The sequence below is a fragment of the Ictidomys tridecemlineatus genome, chromosome 1 (assembly GCF_052094955.1).
Source record: "Ictidomys tridecemlineatus isolate mIctTri1 chromosome 1, mIctTri1.hap1, whole genome shotgun sequence".
Classification (NCBI taxonomy): domain Eukaryota; kingdom Metazoa; phylum Chordata; class Mammalia; order Rodentia; family Sciuridae; genus Ictidomys; species Ictidomys tridecemlineatus.
Genome location: NC_135477.1, coordinates 121780083 through 121799041, shown reverse-complemented (window position 1 = coordinate 121799041; position 18959 = coordinate 121780083). Strand labels below are relative to the sequence as shown.

Below are 18959 nucleotides of genomic sequence, written 5' to 3'. Positions count from 1 at the left end.
GAAAAGTTAAAGACCATAATTATGGAAGAAATACAGCAGGACCAAAAGTAGAAGAGAAATATCCCTCTACGATAGTTAGTATTAAGTTTTGGGGGGCCATAGAAATCTTGGGAATATGAACAAAGCTTTGAATGTCCTCCCAAGAAAAATGAAGACATTTATAACTTTGCATATAATTTTAGAGAGTTCAGTTATCTGCTGGCTATTGTCCCTCAGATGCTTACAGTTGGAAAAAATATTAGAATAAATGAAGAGAGACATCAATAGTCACCTACAAGATTATTTGCAATAAATGGTTCCAGAAAAGCAACACCTGTTCTAAAATTTGATGTATACCTGAATATTTTCAAGCATTGAAACATTACAGAATATGGAAAAAATTTACTTTTAAATAGTAGCAAGTTTGTATAGATGGGTTATTTATTTGGTTACAAGCCAAGAGTACTGCTTCTGTTTGCTAATCAGAGTTCTACGAGATTATCTCCAGTATGAGGATGGAGATTACATACATATATATATATATATATTATATATATATATATATATATATATATATGATAGAGTGACTTATAAACCAAATAAGTCTTAAAAGATATAATTGTCAAAAGGTAAACAGAGATGATAAGATGATATAAGCTAGAGATTTTTCAAATATGATCCTAGATGTGAAAATGAAAAACTAGGATATTAAAGACACAAATGTGAAACTCACCGGTGTTAGAGTCTCAGGATGTGAAGTCAAATTATCCTCAACAGGAACTGGAATTAAGGCCCCAGGGGAATTACCGCCAACTACATCTTGGGTGGAATGCAAGGGTGCAGTACTTTTTAGGAAATTAAACTCTGTCGTTCCCATATGCGCCACACACAGATTGTAGGAATAAGGCAAAGTTCCTTCGCTATAGTTGAAGGGAACTCTAGGTTCAGACTTGGAACAGAGACTTTGCTGAAAACAACCCCACTCAGTTGGACTCAAAGATGATCGCAGGCGCAGGGCGATGGCCAGAATCAAAGCCAGAAGGAAGAGCACTGAGATCAAGGCCAAGGCCACCACCAGGTAGAACTGTAGCTCCGCCTGCAGGTCAGGGGGCAAAGGGCGGTCACTGAGGTCTGGCAGTGCCTCCTGCAGGCTGTCAGCAAAGACCAGATGCAGCGTGGCGGTGGCCGAAAGAGGCGGTTGGCCACCATCACGCACAGCGACCAGCAGGCGCTGGCGGGACGCATCCCTGTCGCCCAAGGCGCGAGCAGTGCGCACCTCGCCAGTGCGCAGCCCCAGGCTGAAGAGTCCGGGGTCGCTGGCCTGCAGCACGTGGTAGGACAACCAGGCATTGTGTCCAGAGTCAGCGTCCACAGCCACCACCTTGGTGACCAGGTAGCCAGGCTCCGCGGCGCGCGGCACAGTGTCGAAGAGCGCTGAGCCATCGGGCGCCAGAGCGGGGTAGAGCACCCGCGGCGCGTTGTCGTTGCGGTCGCCTACCAACACGCGCAGGCTCACGTTGGCGCTGAGCGCGGGCGAACCATGGTCACTAGCCTGCAGAATCAGCTCAAAGGAACGCAGCTGCTCGTGGTCGAAGGCTCGCTGCGCGAACACCACGCCGCTCTGTTCGCTCACAGACACGTAGGATAACAATGCCCGAGGCTCCAGGTCGCTGGCCGCGATGGAGTAGGAGACTTGGCCATTGGGACCTAAGTCGGGATCTGAGGCGCTGACTTGAGCTATTGAGGCTCCTGGAGGGTTGTTCTCAGCCACGTGAACCACGTAAGACGCCTGCTGGAAAACCGGAATGTTGTCGTTGACGTCAATGATGTGCAGGGTGATATTTACACTTGAAGAGAGGGGAGGCTTGCCCCCATCGGTGGCGATGATAGTGATATTGTATTCTGAGTCCTGCTCTCGATCTAGGACTCCATCAGTCACCAGCTTGTAATAGTTATTAGAAGAAGAATAGATCTTGAAAGGAAGGTCTCTTTCTATATCACATGTGACTTCTCCATTTCTTCCAATATCCCGGTCCCGTGTTTTGAAAAGGGCAATAACCATTCCTGGAGGAGAATCCTCCAAAATCTGATCAGACAGAGAAGTGATGATGATTTCTGGACTGTTGTCGTTTTCATCTAGGATTTCTATGATTACTTTACACTGGGTAGAAAGGCCACCAACATCCTTTGCTTCCACTTCCATGGTGTATCTTTCTACATCTTCAAAATCCAGTGATTGGTTATTCTTAATCAGACCTGTTTTCTCATCCAATGAGAACATGTGTCTTGTGCTCTGGGTGGTGCTCCGGAAGTGGTAGTTTATTTCTGCATTTACCCCCTCATCCGCATCAGTGGCTGTCACTTGCAACACGGGAGATCCTGGGGGCAGATTTTCACTAAGACTGATTCTATATTCATCTTTGCTGAATACTGGGGGATTATCATTAGTGTCCTTTACAAAGATTTCTATTTGAGCGGTGGCACTTCGTGGCGGGTCTCCTCCATCCAAGGCAGTCAATATCAAGCGATGTGATCTCTGCTCTTCCCTGTCTAGGAGTTTCTCCAGGGATAATTCTGGATATTTGCCACCATCAGAATTAACTCTAACTATTAATGAGAAATAAGGATTAGAGTTTATCTGATAATCTTTAATTGAGTTAAAGTTTATATCGGGGTCAGTGGCAGGGTCAAGGGATATCCGTGCACCAGTAGATACAGACTCAGAAATTTCTAAGTCTATTTTCTTTTTATCGAATTGAGGAGCATGGTCATTAATATCCTCAATCATCACAACGACATGAAAAATATTTAAAGGATTTTCCACCACAGCTTCCAACTGCAACTCACATCTTCTCCTCTCTTTGCATATCTGCTCCCGGTCTATTCGGTCCTTCACAAGCAAGTCCCCACTCTGCGCGTCTACGTTGAAGTGCAGCTTCTCTGCGCTAACTCGCAGCTTCCGAGCTGACACATCCAGGACACTGAGCCCCAGATCCTTGGCGAGGTTCCCCACCACCGAGCCCTTGGCCAGCTCCTCGGGAATGGAGTAGCGGATGGGCTCTCCCAGCGCCGAATAGAACAAAGGCAACAGCCAGGGAAACAGTACCTGCCCGCGGCCGGCGCGTCGCCTCTGCGCGCAGCTCCCTCCCATCACTCACTCACTCGCTCGGGTGTTTTTCACTGGATCCCCCACTTCGCAGCTGGGAGAGAAAGTTATCTACCACGCTGGAAGAATATTCGGTCCAGGACAGGCGGAGCCCAGTTTCGGGGATGGGAATCTGTGCGTGTATTCTCCAGGAGTGAGAGGGGTTGCTTCTGTGTGTTGGTGGCTGCGCAGGAAATCCCAGGCAAGAGACTGAGGGATCCCGGGCGTTGGAGCTTGCTCTGCACTGGCCGACAGCGGCGCCCAGAGGCTGCGTGTGGAACTGCAGACTGTCTTCTTTTGAATTCTTTATTTCCAAAATATGTACGTTTCTTTTTGAAAACGCAGCTATATATTAGTCGCAAATTTTAGTCTCACCTCGGTATTACATTGTATACTTACATATTTAGTATTATAAATCAATTTATTCTGAATACTTTCAAACTTATACAACAGGTAGTATTATGTATTATATTGTGGACTTTCATATATACCTATCATCCAGTTTCAACAAAGATTAACATTGAGGCCAATCTTTTGTAAATATATACTTCACTCCCCAATTACTCTAAAGTAAATCCCAAACGTCATTTCAATTAGCATTTCTTCTAGACGTCATGTCTTCTAGATGAGGCATTACATTTGAGAATTATTATCTTTCAGCCTATTATGTTCTCAAGCTGTTACTAGATTATAGATGGAAATAAATCATAAGTGAATTAATCTAGTGCAAGAAAACTAGTCTACTTCAACAAAACTAGTCTAGTTTAAGTAACTAGTCTAGTTTAAGAAAACTAGAATTCAGCATTTTCCATTCTCTGCCTAGTAGTCATCTATCTGGTGAGCCTTATCTTCTGTTTTACAAGGCAGGTGACATATTTGTGGCACAGAAGAGTAGTTACCTACCATGATATATATATCAATATATCTGTTATTGTATTTTCTCAAGTAAATATGCATTTTATTTCTTTATTTTTTGTATCAAGGATTGAATCCAGGGGTGCTCTACCACAGAGCTGCATCCCAACCCCTTTTGTTTTTTATTTTGAGATACATCTCACTAAATTGCTGAGGCTGGTCTTGAATTTGTGATCCTTCTGCCTCAGACTCCTAAATCACAGGATTACAGGCCTGTACCACCACACATTTTAAAATATTGATGAGCACTTGGTAATCAAGGCTACCCCCAGATGGAAATTTAACTTCTCACTTGATTTCTTCTGTCATTCATTCACCATTCAAAAGTGTATTGTTCAATTTCCATGGGTTTATATAGTCTCTGTAGGGTTTTGTTGTGTTGATTTCTAATTTCATTCCATTATGATGTGATAAGATGCAAGGAATTATGTCAATATCTTTTTTTTTTATTAGCTAAGAGTTGCTTTGTGGCCTATCAGACAGAAAGTTAAGGGGATGATTTTCCTATTCCATGGTTAAAAATATGACCTGAATGATGTTTGACTTTTCTTTAGTAGGTGAAGAAAAAAAGTGAAATAATTAAAATGTCTGTATGTTGTTATGGATTTCTAGCATATTAGTTACTTTCTTCTTAGGAAACAATAGAAATTTGAAAAATTCATTACAGAGACAAAAATGGTTCTCAAATTCCATAGAAATAGTAGCAGTTATCTATGTATTTATGGATCACATATTTAGAATAGAATCTTGAGTCTATTTAAAAGCTCATTTTCAAATAGTCTCCTGAATGTGATTTACTACTTGAAAGTTGACATTATGTTTAAAATTATACTAAATAATATGTTCTTTTTCTTATAGCTAAAACCCAGTAAAATATTTCTAGAATCTCCCTAGCATTTTCTGAGAATATCTTTCTAACTTATATCCCTTATTCAGGTTCAATTCTAGTCTTAAAGTTTGGAGAATTAAGCCAGAAGTTAGATAGAGCTGAAGAATACATTTTAATTCCTTTTACTTGGTCATTTCACTGTGTTCAGTTTTAGAAACTTCTCTTGAGCAAGAATATACTATAGAACAGAAGAGTGTCAAACTACTCTTCATAATTTGACACTATAGCATTAAGAAATTATTTGAATATATAGAATAGAGGATGACACAATTTTTACCATTAAAACCATAACAAAGCATTTTTTTATGGTTTGGAAATAAATAACTGAAGTGTGGATCTTCCTCAGAAAAGATCTTTAAATACATTCTCTACACACTTATGATCTAAAAAACAACAGCTCAATGGGGGTGGTTTCCCATCATAGAAAAAGAAGAGTAGAAGCAGTGAACCTGGGATTTCAGCTGTTTCCTCTAAGAAACAGCTGAAATCTGCTTTCTTATTAATTTACCCTTACAACATAGTATCACAGTAGAAATGGTTTTAGGGATAAGGTTTCACAATGGGGACACTGGAGATAAAAATACTTAATAAATTTCAGGAAGAGAAATCCAGCTAGAGAATTAGTAGTGAACTATTATAAACAATCAAGCAACATCACCTCAATAGCCCACACCCCTGCAGGACTATGACAGCTGCCCCATGAAGAATGGTTTCTTTGATACTAGGTTAATTATTATGAAAAAGTGAAAATTACATCAATGATTCAACCAATTAATGCCTCCTTTATATGTTTGGGCAAAATCATGCTCAGTGAAAATATAAAGGGTGAGAAACATTAATATCAATCTGTGCTACCTCAAATAAGAACAGTTAATGAGAAAGTAGTTACAGACAGTAAAGAAAAAAAATCCAACTCACGGGAACCAAAGGAGTGTCTTCAATAGGAAACTTGGAATCAAGTGAATGGCCCAAAGTCTCCTTTTTCTCACAGCTCTCCTGGCTGATGAGCATGTCTGCATAGTTGGGTTGGGGAAAGATAATGTGGCTCTTTCTAGAGTCAGCTGTGAGAGAAAACTCCTGGGAACAGGTCTGCAGGAAAGCCTGCACCCCCTCCACGCCCACAAAGTGTGAGGTGGGCAGACCAGTCAACCCACCATTTCCAGCCTGTAGCAGATGCAAGGAATGCCATCGCCGAAACTTGAGCCCCAGCAGGATAAGGACAAAGGTGAGGAAGACGCAGGAGACAGCAGCCACTGCCACCACCAGGTAGAGTGTGAGGTCAGAATCTCTGGAATCTGCAGGGATCTCCATGCTGCCCAGGTCAGCCAGGATATTGGGGATACTCTCAGCCACAGCCACGGTGAATGTGACAGTGGCTGAGAGAGGTGGCTGGCCATGGTCCTGCACAGCCACCACAAGGCTCTGCTTTATAGCATCTCTATCCAGAAGAGCCCTTGCTGTTCGCACCTCACCGGTGTGCAGCCCCACAGAGAAGAGCCCTGCCTCACTAGCTTTGAGCAGGTGGTAAGACAGCCAAGCATTCTGTCCTGAGTCTCTGTCTACTGCTACCACCTTGGTCACAAGGTATCCAGGCTCTGCAGAGCGGGGTGCCAGCTCTACCCCAGTGGAACCATCAGTAGGGAGGGTGGGGTACAGGATCTCAGGGGTGTTATCATTCTGGTCCAGCACAAAAAGGCTCAGTGATGCATTACTGCTGAGTGGTGGGTTCCCATTGTCACTTGCCCTTACCTGCATTTGAAGATTTCGAAACTGCTCATAGTCGAATGATCGCAGTGCATACAACACACCAGTTTCAGAGTTAATGGATACATAGGAAGAGAGAGGAGCTCCCTGGATGGTATCATCCACCAAGGAGTATGTAACCCTAGCATTTTCATTGTTATCAGGATCATGGGCAGTTACTGAGAAGATGGAGGTGCCTCTGAGGTTGTTTTCTGGAAGGTAGATAGAATAGGAGGCTTGAGAAAAGGCAGGTGGATTGTCATTGATATCAGTCACATACAGGGTGATGTGAATTTCCGTAGATAGGGGTGGCATTCCTCTGTCTGTGGCTGTCACTGTGATGTTATACTCAGAGGCCTTTTCTCTATCAAGAATTTGGGCTGTCAACAACCTGTAATAATCTTCTATTGAATTTTCTAATTTAAAAGGCAGATTCTCCTGGATGGAACAGAAAACCTGACCATTCTTCCCAGAATCTTGGTCGTGTGCATTGAAAAGAACGATAACTGTTCCCTGAGGAGCATCTTCCCTCACTGGACTAAATAGAGATGTAATGGTCACTTCGGGTCTATTGTCATTTACATCTTCCACCATAATTAGCACTTTGGTTCGCCCTTTCAATCCACCACCATCTTCAGCTTGTATTTCCATTTCATAAAATGAACATTCTTCATAATCTAGACTTTTTGCTACAAATATTTCCCCAGTGTTTTCGTTAAGTTGGAATATGGGAGATTGTTTTTCATTGATTTTCCGGAATTTATATGCCACTTTCCCGTTGGCTCCCTCATCAGGGTCGCTAGCTCTTACTGTAAGCAATAGGGTGCCTGGTGGCACGTTCTCAAGGACTTTGGCTCTGTAAATCGGTTGAGCAAACACCGGGGCATTGTCGTTTGTATCCAGCACTGTCACCTGGATGCGCACTGTGCTAGAGCGACGTGGGTCGCCGCCATCCGAGGCGGTGAGGACCAGGTGGTGAACAGCCTCTTCCTCTCGGTCCAGAGTGTGCTCCAGCACCAGCTCCGGGTTTAAGGTTCCATCGTCTCGCGTTTGCACGTCCAGGGAGAAGTGGTGACTGGGGCTGAGCTGGTAGCTCTGCAGGGAGTTCACGCCCACATCCGGGTCAATGGCTTCTGGGAGTGGGTACCGAGCTCCAGGAGCAGCGACTTCATTAATTTTTACTTCCAGATTTTCAGCCTCAAATTTTGGTGCATTGTCGTTGATATCACGCACTTCTATTTCTATTCCGTAAAGTTTTACGCTGTCTTCAACCAAGACTTTAAAGTGCACCAGACACGGCGAGCTCTGGGCGCAGAGCTCCTCCCGGTCTATCCTGCCCGCGGTGATTAAGCTGCCGGTTTGTGGATTCAAAGAGAAAAGCTGCGTCCTACCTCTGGAGACAATTCGGACTCCGCGATCTGCCAGCTCCCGGGTTTCCAGTCCCAAGTCCTTGGAGATATTCCCCACATTATAGCCCTTTTCTCTTTCCTCCGGAACCGAGTAGCGGATTTGACTGGCCCTGGCCTCCCACAGCGTCCTCAGGAGCACGCACAGCAGGACCAGCCTTCTGCAATGCTGGCGTTTGGTTGGAGCTGCCATTGTTGCCTTGCTACGGAATTCTCTCAGAATGCTTACCGTGTACACTGATGCATTAGATTCTTCTCTTCCTCCTCCACCGTCTGGTGATCTTTTTCCTCAGGAAAATGCCGGAGTGCCCCAAAATAAGAGATTGAGTTTCGTTGCAGCTCAGGAGCCAGTTTGTGGGATAGGCGGGGCTTTGTGTAAAGATCTGAAAGGAGCTGAGTTTCCAAAGTTGGCGAACAGCGGCGCTCAGAGTCCTAACTCGTTACTACACCGAGATATTCAACTTTAAAATATTCCTTTATTTTTGAGATATGTTCTTGCTGGATTGCTCAGACTGGTCTTGAATTCCTTTTGGGCTCATGCGATGCTGCTGCCTTAGCTTCCAGAATATCTAGGACTGCAGGCGTGTGCCCCCGGGCACCGCGAGATTTGCAAAATTTGATCATAGAGGATGGTCGAAGAATTCTCTTTTCTCATTTGATTTTGGACTTTTGAAATTGTTTCTAGCATTCACATTTGAAAAGCATTACCATTTGGGTTATTTGAGTTGTAAATGAAATGGAATGAAATTTCATTAAGTATAAAATCACCAGGTTTTAAAAAATATTAGTATCAACCTAACTTTCTTTGTTTTTGGTAGAATTCTACACACACTATAGATATGTAAATTCTTGTAGTTTATTTTTTAATGATTCTTAGTTTATTTTCTATATATCTGTTAGTTTGCAGAAGTTATGATGTGTAGTTCTCTTTGGAAATATGTTCATATATTCATATTTTTCTTACTTTGAAACTTGTATTATCTATTTATAGATGTATATCATATCATTATATTGAATGAATATATATGAACAGATTAATCACATTGAAATTATTTTATAAAGTTAATTTAGGTTGATGGTAAAATTCCCAAAGAAAAGCTTCTTCTAAAACTTGTGTCTTGAAAATATTTTTTTGGGGGTGGTGGTGGTGGTCGTACTGAGGATTGAACCCAGAGGTGCTTTTACCACTGAGCTATATCTCCAGCCCTTTTTATTTTTTTTCATATCGAATCATTTATTTACCCTGTTTATTTGTTATTTTGAGACAAGATAGTGCTAAGTTGCTAAGGTTGACCTTGTATTTGTGATTCTATGGCTCAGCTTGCTGACTACCTGGGATCACAGGTATGAAAAACCATACCCAGGATAAAAATAATTTTCACTAGGCAATAATTATAGATTTTTTTCCCTAATATTGCTAAAGTTTAATAAGATTGTGGTTTTAAAGATCCACATTTTTGCGGTTATTCAAACTTTTCTTCTATTTCAAAAAAGTTTAGCTTTCTATGTGAATACACGATACATATACAGATATGGCATTTAGAAGATTCAAATGAACACATAGGATAGAGCAAGTATCCATTTCCATATTTCCATCCTCCATCTAGACATTTCACTTTTTTTTCTTTTTCTTTTTGTGGTGCTGGGAATTAAACCCAGGGCCTCATGTATGCTAGGCAAGTACTCTAACAAGGAAGTACATTTTTTTCTTAGGATTTTGCATCCAACAAAATCTGAAAGAATTTAATGACTTGGAGCTTATGATTTAAGTGAGTCTCTTTTTTTTTTTAAAGAGAAAGGGGGGGGAGAGGGGGGAGAGATAATTTTTTAATATTTGTTTTTTAGTTTTCTGCGGACACAACATCTTTGTTTGTATGTGGCGCTGAGGATTGAACCCAGGCCGCAGGCATGCCAGGAGAGCGTGCTACCACTTGAGCCACATCCCCAGCCCAAGTGAGCCTCTTTCATATACACAAACACACATAGCATTTTTCATGCATTTAATGTGAAGTCAAAGAACCATAAATATAAAGGAACTAGACATGAGAAATAAACAATACAAAGGAATGGAATCTTTCAGTAAACTTGGCAAAGGAAGATATCACTAGCTGTGTCTTTAAAGAATGAATTAGGGTCTGTGGCTGTGGCTCAGAGGTAGAGCAATTGCCTGGCATGCATGAGGCACTGGGTTTGATCCCCAGCACCACATAAATAAATAAACAAATAAATAAATGAATAAAATAAAGATGTTGTGTCCATCTACAACTAAAAAAATTTAGAAAAAGGAATGAATTAAATGATTTTCTACTCTAAATTTCATATTTACATAATATTTAAATATATGCTAAAGAATGACAATCAATGGGTAAACATCATTAGCTTTGACAGAAGAAACTATGTCCAATCTTTTTGCCAAATTATTATTATTATTAAATTTTAATATTTATTTTTTTAGTTTTCAGCGGACACAACATCTTTGTTTGTATGTGGTGCTGAGGATCGAACCGGGGCCGCACACATGCCAGGCGAGTGCCCTATCGCTTGAGCCACATCCCCAGCCCCTTTTTGCCAAATTATTAAGAGGTCACTCTCATACTTTGTAAATCCTGTAACCTTTTAATATTCCCTGGAATCTGTATTATATTTTATAAGCACTCATAACTCAACCACCCATAATTCAATTCTTCACAATTTCTATGAGGAATGGAAATTATAACTTCCAAAGACAACTCAACAGATCTGAAAATATGCAGTATTTCCAGGTTAATACAGAAAATGGATGGATGATGAAAAGTTTTAAAAACTTAAATGGAACTCACCGGTGCTAGAGCTTCAGGATGGCAAGTTGACTCACTGGAATTACAAAGTGGAAACAAAGTTCCTGGTGACTCACTATAGAGTATGTTTTGTCCTGAACTCAGTGGATCATTACTTTGTAGGAAATTAAACTCTGCCTTTCCCGTATGTGCAACACAGAGATTATAGGAGTAAGGCAGAGTTCCCTCACTGTAGTTGGGCTGAATCACAGGTCCAGGCTTGGCGCACAGACCAGGTTGAAAGCAGCCCCAAGCCTCATTGCTGGAGGAGTGCCTCAGGCGCAGGGCAATAGCCAGAATCACAGCCAGAAGGAAGAGCACTGAGATCAAGGCCAAGGCCACCACCAGGTAGAACTGTAGCTCCGCCTGCGGGTCAGGGGGCAAAGGGCGGTCACTGAGGTCTGGCAGTGCCTCCTGCAGGCTGTCCGCGAAGACCAGATGCAGCGTGGCGGTGGCCGAAAGAGGCGGCTGGCCACCATCACGCACAGCGACCAGCAGGCGCTGGCGGGACGCATCCCTGTCGCCCAAGGCGCGAGCAGTGCGCACCTCGCCAGTGCGCAGCCCCAGGCTGAAGAGTCCGGGGTCGCTGGCCTGCAACACGTGGTAGGACAACCAGGCATTGTGTCCAGAGTCAGCGTCCACCGCCACCACCTTGGTGACCAGGTAGCCAGGCTCCGCGGCGCGCGGCACAGTGTCGAAGAGCGCTGAGCCATCGGGCGCCAGCGCGGGGTAGAGCACCCGTGGCGCGTTGTCGTTGCGGTCGCCTACCAACACGCGCAGGCTCACGTTGGCACTGAGCGCGGGCGAACCATGGTCACTAGCCTGCAGAATCAGCTCAAAGGAACGCAGCTGCTCGTGGTCGAAGGCTCGCTGCGCGAACACCACGCCGCTCTGTTCGCTCACAGACACGTAGGATAACAATGCCCGAGGCTCCAGGTCGCTGGCCGCGATGGAGTAGGAGACTTGGCCATTGGGCCCCAGGTCTGGGTCGGACGCGCTGACTTGAGCGATGGAGGCTCCAGGAGGGTTGTTTTCTGCTACATAGACTACATAGGAGGTCTGGCGGAAAATTGGAGCATTATCGTTGACGTCTCCAATGTTTAAGGTGACCAATATGCTGGAGGAAAGGGGCGGTTTGCCCCTGTCAGTGGCAGTGATGGTGACATTGTACTCCGGGGTCAGCTCTCGGTCCAAGTTCCTGTCCGTTACCAACTTATAAGAATTTTTAGATGAAGAGATGATTTTAAATGGGACTTCATCTTCTAATCGACAATTAACCTCCCCATTTTCCCCAGAATCTTGATCATGGATTTTGATCAAAGCAATTAGTGTTCCAGGTACTGCATTTTCTAAAATCATTTCAAGCAGAGAATGAAATGTAACTTCTGGGCTATTGTCATTTTCATCTTGAATGTTAATTTCAACAGTACATTGTGAGACCAGTCCTCCACCATCCCGTCCTTCTACTAAGAGAGAATATTCTTTAGTGTCTTCAAAATCCAGTACCTTTTGAGTCGTAATTTCCCCACTCTTTGAGTTTATACTAAAGACTTGCCCGGTTCTGTAGAAAGAATAAGTAATTTCTGAGTTGATTCCCTCATCCTGGTCCATGGCTGACACTTGCAGTACAGCGGTGCCTGGAGGCACATTTTCCCGAAGGCTGACTCTGTACACTTCTTGGTTGAATACAGGGGGATTGTCATTGGCATCGGTGACCTGAATCCGTAGTTCAGTGGTGCCACTTAGGGGTGGATTTCCACCGTCCAAGGCAGTCAGGATTAAACGATGGAAACTCTGTTGTTCCCGGTCTAAGGTTTTCTCCAATATCATTTCCGGGTATTTACTACCATCTTGTTTCTCTTTATTTATCAGTGAGAAATTAGGACTTGGAGAGAGTTTATAATTCTGTAGAGAGTTTAATGCAATATCTGCATCTTCTGCTACTTCTAATATAAATCGTGTGCCTGGCTGAGCAGACTCACTTATTTGCAGATCAAAGAAAACGTGCGCAAATTTTGGCGCGTGGTCATTAATGTCCTCGATCTCCACGCTCACGTGGTAAAAGTTCAGTGGATTTTCAGCAACAGCTTCAAAATCCAGAGCACAAATTGGCTGCCTCCCGCAAATCTGCTCCCTGTCTAGCCTGCCGCTCACAAGCAGTTCCCCTGTCTCTGAGCTCACAGTGAAGTAAGACTTCTCCGAACTGATACGCAGTTTTCGAGTCGGTAACTCCAGGACACGGAACCCTAGGTCCTTGGCGAGGTTCCCCACTACCGAGCCCATGGGCATTTCCTCGGGAATCCTGTAGCGGATCTGTTCAGAGAGCGCTCGGCAGAACAAAGACAGTAGGAAGGGAAGGAGCACTGGCCGCCTGTGAGTCTGGCCCCTCTCCGCAGCGCCGCTCCCCATCCCTCTTGCTCCCCTCTGCTTGCTCACCAGTCAGGAGACTCTGGAGTACGAATGATCTCCGTATTGCAGATATTCGGAGCTCCGAAAGGACTTAGTTCCAGATCCAGTCCAGAAAAAATACTCTTCTTTTCCGTAGGAAGTAGCGGTGTAATGGCTGGACTGAAGAGTCACATAGAGCTGCTCTGGAAAGCGCGCTGCGATTGCGCGAGGAGATGGTGAGCTCCAAGCTCTCCTCTTTGGACAACAGCGGCGCCCAGAGTCCACAGGACGAAACTGCAGCCTGTGCTGTTTCAGTTTAACCAGTAGTATAACTGTCTAAATAAGCCATTTTTAACACAAATAATACTTTTATTTTGTTTATTTTTATGTGGTGCCGAGGATCTAACCCCACATGCTAGGCAGGCGCTCTACCACTGAGCCACAACCCCAGCCATTTATGTCAATATATTTACCACATATTGTAAAGCCCTCAACAAGTATCTTTCCTCTCGTTTTCAAATGGTTGGAAGCAGCACATTGTATATCTCCACTCTTAGATCATTCCACATATATTGAATTCTTATCTAAAGCCAAGTATTGCCCTTGTGAGTTACAATACAATAATGAATAAGGCAGGGATCTTGCCCTCAGACTTTAAAGTCTACTGATTTTACAAATTCATTTTTCTTCTGTAGCTATAATATGTTGAAACTATTTTTTTCTTCTTTCATCGATTCCCATGATTCTCCATTTTAGGCAATTGGTACTGTTTCATATTATATATATATATATATATATATATATATATATATATATTCAGGAATAGCAATACTTTTGAAAACTAATTTTGCAAAGTTGTGATTCATTTGTTTTGGGGGACACTAGAGATTAAACTCAGGGATCCTCTATCACTGAGCTACATCCAGCTATTTTTATTTTTTAACATTTATTTTTAAATTATAGGTGGACATAATATCTATTTTATTTTTATGTAATGCTAAGGATCGAACCCAGTTCCTCACACATGCTAGGTGAGCACTCTACCTCTGAGCCACAACCCCACCCCCTATTTTTATTTTTTATTTTGAGACAAAGTCTCATTAATTTGCTGAGGCTGGCCTCAAACTTGCAGGACTTTTGCCTTAGCCTCCTGAGCAACTGGGATTGCAGGCATGCACCACTTGGATGGGCCATTAATTCATTATTAAAATTTACTGAGGGAACTATTCTGCATTATAAAGTCACAAAGGGATATTCTAACAGACTGCATTATTTCCCTATCTATGTACCTGCATTATACTAAAGTAATTATTTCAGAAGGAGAAATTTAATTCATAGTAAGTTTATTTACATAAATTTACTGAAATTAGTGACATTTTTCTAACCTTTTACTCCCTTTGTTCAATGTTTTAAAACAACATTTTTAAGGAAAGCAAGGTTTTTTTTTCTATAAGGACATTTTTAAATTGCAAAATGTCAGTAATATAGTTGTCTCATCAAATCGCTGTGGACCCAGATGCTACAGAGAGTAGGAAGTTAACTTCCACCTTGATATATATGTGACACAGGATGGAGATGGAACGCTGCATAACCATAGGAAAATAGCTTTTTAAATAACAATAACAAAATATTTATTTTGGGCTGGGGATGTAGAGGTCTTTTGTAGCATGTACAAGGATCTGGGTTTAATCTCTAGCACTTCAAAAAAAAAAGATTCATCACATCTACCTCTTATGATCAAATCAGGGCTTAGATTTTTTTTGATGCTATAAGAAGGAATATAGAAGATGTTTAGTCCAGATGGAATCATTTTTAATTTGTGTACAAGAACCTTTTGTTTTTAAAATCAACATTCTCAAGCTATCATCATTTTATATGGAAATACAACCTAAAAAGCTCATTGGGACTCTATTGAAATATGTTCTTCTGTATTTTATAAAATCCACTTTCTGTAGTTTAAAGGAATGTTTTATTTCAGATTTGATTTTGATGCTTTCACTTTTAGTTCTTTCATTTTTGGAAAAGGCTCATCCCAGGCTTTAGATTCCATATTTCCATTGGTATAGACCAGGAAAGGGTGACTATTATCAAACACTTAACATTTATGAATCAGTCTTACCTCCCACCAAGATCTACCCTGTCAGATGTGTTTATGTTTTAATTACAGTAAGAAGTAGTAAAGCTTTGATGGGCCCAGATGCAGAATCAGAGATCAAAATATATTTAAAGTGAAGAAATCTTCAAGAGTCTAGGTATAGGCTAAAGAAATCATTATATATATATCTTAGAATATATTAACTGTGTGTAGGTGGCTAACTAATTAACCGAATGAGTGATAATAGGAGTAATATAGTGAAAGGAATAAAAAGATTGAACAATTGAAAGCAAATTAAACAACTTATGACATTCAAGTTCAATTTTGTGTGTGTGTGTGTGTGTGTGTGTGTGTGTGTGTGTGTATGTGATGTTGGGAATGAGGAACCTGAGGCCTCATAGAGGCTAGACAAATACTCTATCACTAATCCATATCCCAGCCTCAGAGTTCAATTTTGTAATATCACCACATACCCCAAACTTGGTGGCATGCCTTAAAAATTACCTTCAACCATCTTCAAAACGTCTCAAAATGCATACATTTAAATAAAATAAAATTCTTTTGAAATATAAAAGTAAAAAAAGAACTGAACTCACCCGAGCAACTTCATCTTTACACTCATGAAAATCTGTGGGTGTTAACAAAGAATCATTTTTCTCATAGCTCTCTTGGCTAATGAGCATATCTGCATAGTTAGGCTGAGGAAAGATAACATGGCTTGTTTGAGAGCCTGCAGTGAGGGAGACCTCGTGGGAATAGGTCTGAAGAAAAGCTTGTATCCCATCAATGCCCACAAATTGTGAGGGGTGCACACCTGTCAGTCCACCTCCAGAGGCCCGGAGCATTCGAGACTTTTGCCAATGCTGAAGTCTGAGTGCCAGCAGCACAATGACAAAAGCAAGGAAGACACAGGAGACAACAGCCACTGCCACCACCAGGTGGAGTGTGAGGTCTGAATCATCTGAGACCCCAGGCGTCCTGACGCTGCTCAAGTCTGCCAAGACTTCAGGGATGCTGTTGGCCACTGCAACAGTAAGTGTGACTGTGGCTGAGAGGGGAGGCTGGCCGTGGTCCTGGACAGTTACTATGAGACTCTGCTTGAATGCATCTCTATCCAGCAGGACTCTTGCTGTGCGCACCTCACCAGTGTGCAGTCCCACTGAGAAGAGTCCTGGCTCACTGGCCTTGAGCAGGCGGTAGGACAGCCAGGCATTCTGTCCTGAGTCTCTGTCCACTGCCACCACTTTGGTCACCAGATATCCAGGCTCTGCTGAGCGGGGAGCCAGCTCCACACCAGTGGAGCCATCAGTGGGGAGGGTTGGGTACAGGATCTCAGGCACGTTGTCATTCTGGTCTAGCACATATAGGCTTAGTGACACATTGCTGCTAAGTGATGGATCTCCACTGTCACTGGCAATTACCAGTAACTGCAAGTCTTGGATCTGCTCATAATCAAAGGAGCGCAATGCATACAGGACACCAGTGTTGGAGTTGATGGAGACATAGGAGGACAAGGGTGCTCCCTGGATGGTGTTTTCAGTCACAGAATAAGTAACCTGTGCATTTTCCTGGCTGTCAGGGTCATGTGCAGTCAATGAGAAAATAGAGGCTCCTTTCAGATTGTTCTCTGGAATATAAGCTGAGTAGGAGGCATGAGGGAAAATGGGTGCATTGTCATTGGTGTCTGCCACAATCAGGGTGATATAAGTTTCAGTAGACAGAGGTGGGGATCCTAGGTCTGATGCTGTCACTGTGATATTGTAAGTAGACTCTTTTTCTCGGTCCAAATATTTCCATGTAACCAATCTATAGTAATTATCTATTGACTTTTCTAATTTAAAAGGTAAATTATCATGTGTGTAACAAACAACTTGACCATTCTTTCCAGAGTCTTGGTCATGCACATTCAAGAAGGCAATTACAGTACCAGGAAGAGAATTTTCCAATACTGGGTTAAACAAAGACGTGATGATCACTTCGGGTCTATTATCATTTACATCTTCCACCATAATTAGCACTTTGGTCCTCCCGAGAAGTGCTCCCACATCTTCAGCCTGTATTTCCATTTCATAAAATGAGCATTCTTCATAATCTAGACTTTTTGCTACAAATATTTCCCCAGTATTTTCATTAAGCTGGAATATGGGAGATTGTTTTTCATTGATTTTCCGGAATTTATATGCCACTTTCCCGTTGGCTCCCTCATCCGGGTCGCTAGCTCTTACTGTAAGCAATAGGGTGCCTGGTGGCACGTTCTCAAGGACTTTGGCTCTGTAAATCGGTTGAGCAAACACTGGGGCATTGTCGTTTGTATCCAGCACTGTCACCTGGATGCGCACTGTGCTAGAGCGACGTGGGTCGCCGCCATCCAAGGCGGTGAGGACCAGGTGGTGAACAGCCTCTTCCTCTCGATCCAGAGTGTGCTCCAGCACCAGCTCCGGATTTAAGGTTCCATCGTCTCGCGTTTGCACGTCCAGGGAGAAGTGGTGACTGGGGCTGAGCTGGTAGCTCTGCAGGGAGTTCACGCCCACATCCGGGTCAATGGCTTCTGGGAGTGGGTACCGATCTCCAGGAGCAGCGATTTCATTAATTTTTACTTCCAGATCGTCAACATGGAATTTTGGGTTATTATCGTTAATATCAGTTATTTCTATTTCTACCCCAAAGAGTTCTCCTCCATCCTCAACGAGGATGTTAATATTTACAAGACACCGCGCGCTCTGGGCGCAGAGCTCCTCCCGGTCTATCCTGCCCGCAGTGATTAGGCTGCCGCTTTGTGGATTCAGAGAGAAAAGCTGCGTCCTACCTCTGGAGACAATTCGGACTCCGCGATCTGCCAGTTCCCAGGGTTCCAGTCCCAGGTCCTTGGAGATGTTGCCCACCAAGGTGCCTTTGTCCACCTCTTCTGGAACCGAGTAGCTAATCAGTGCTGTCCCGAGCTCCCACAATATCGCCAGGAGTGTGCACAGCAGGACCAGTTCGCCACGTCCTTGGTGATTCTTTGGAATCGCCATTGTTCTTTCGCTACAGGATCCTTTCAGAATACTCCCGGGACATATGTGTCTTGTTTACCTTTTGGGGGAAGTCGTGGAGATCTTAATGTTACAGAAAATTTAGGGAAGCCCTAAATTTAGGACTGAATTTCGCTGCAGCCCAGCAGTTGGTTTTGGGAGCTGCCAGTCTTTGTGATGTGTGAGCACGGAACATCAGATGGCCTTCCGGTTGCAATTCTCTCCCAGTAAGTGAACAGCGGCGCTTGGAGTCCTAAGCAGTTACTGCACTTAGATACAGATTACTTGGATATGTAATAGTGAGGGAAAAAAATACTAGTTGCTTTTTATACTTTGTTTTGAATTTAGTTAATTTGTCTCTAAATGCACATTTTAAAAGAGATTGTCAAAGAGTGTAGGAGAAAGTGGGGGTGAAGGTTTTAGAAAGCATTAAGTGATTGATTTTTGGAATAGCCTTATATTAAATTACTCACTTTCGTGGAATATATTTGCTCCTCTTAAAAGAAATACAACAATTGTTCACATTGTGTCTTAAGCTTTACTGTAAGTGTCTTCAATATATGTTATCCAAT

The 18959-nt window shown here is 42.9% G+C and overlaps 1 protein-coding gene across 9 annotated transcripts in view; it reads right to left on the bottom strand.

The window, feature by feature from the left end:
- The window catches only part of LOC101962283 (protocadherin gamma-C4), a 147214-nt gene that overhangs the window by 91710 nt on the left and 36545 nt on the right, over positions 1–18959 (bottom strand). Inside the window, exon 1 of one of the 9 annotated variants that reach the window (XM_078046835.1) lies at positions 15973–16202. The exons of 4 other annotated variants lie outside the window; for them this stretch is intronic. In XM_078046835.1, coding sequence (XP_077902961.1) covers positions 15973–16059 — 87 coding nt within the window. In that variant the 5' untranslated portion in view covers positions 16060–16202. 4 more of the 9 variants (XM_078046784.1, XM_078046816.1, XM_078046823.1 and 1 more) reach the window with 4 other exon arrangements.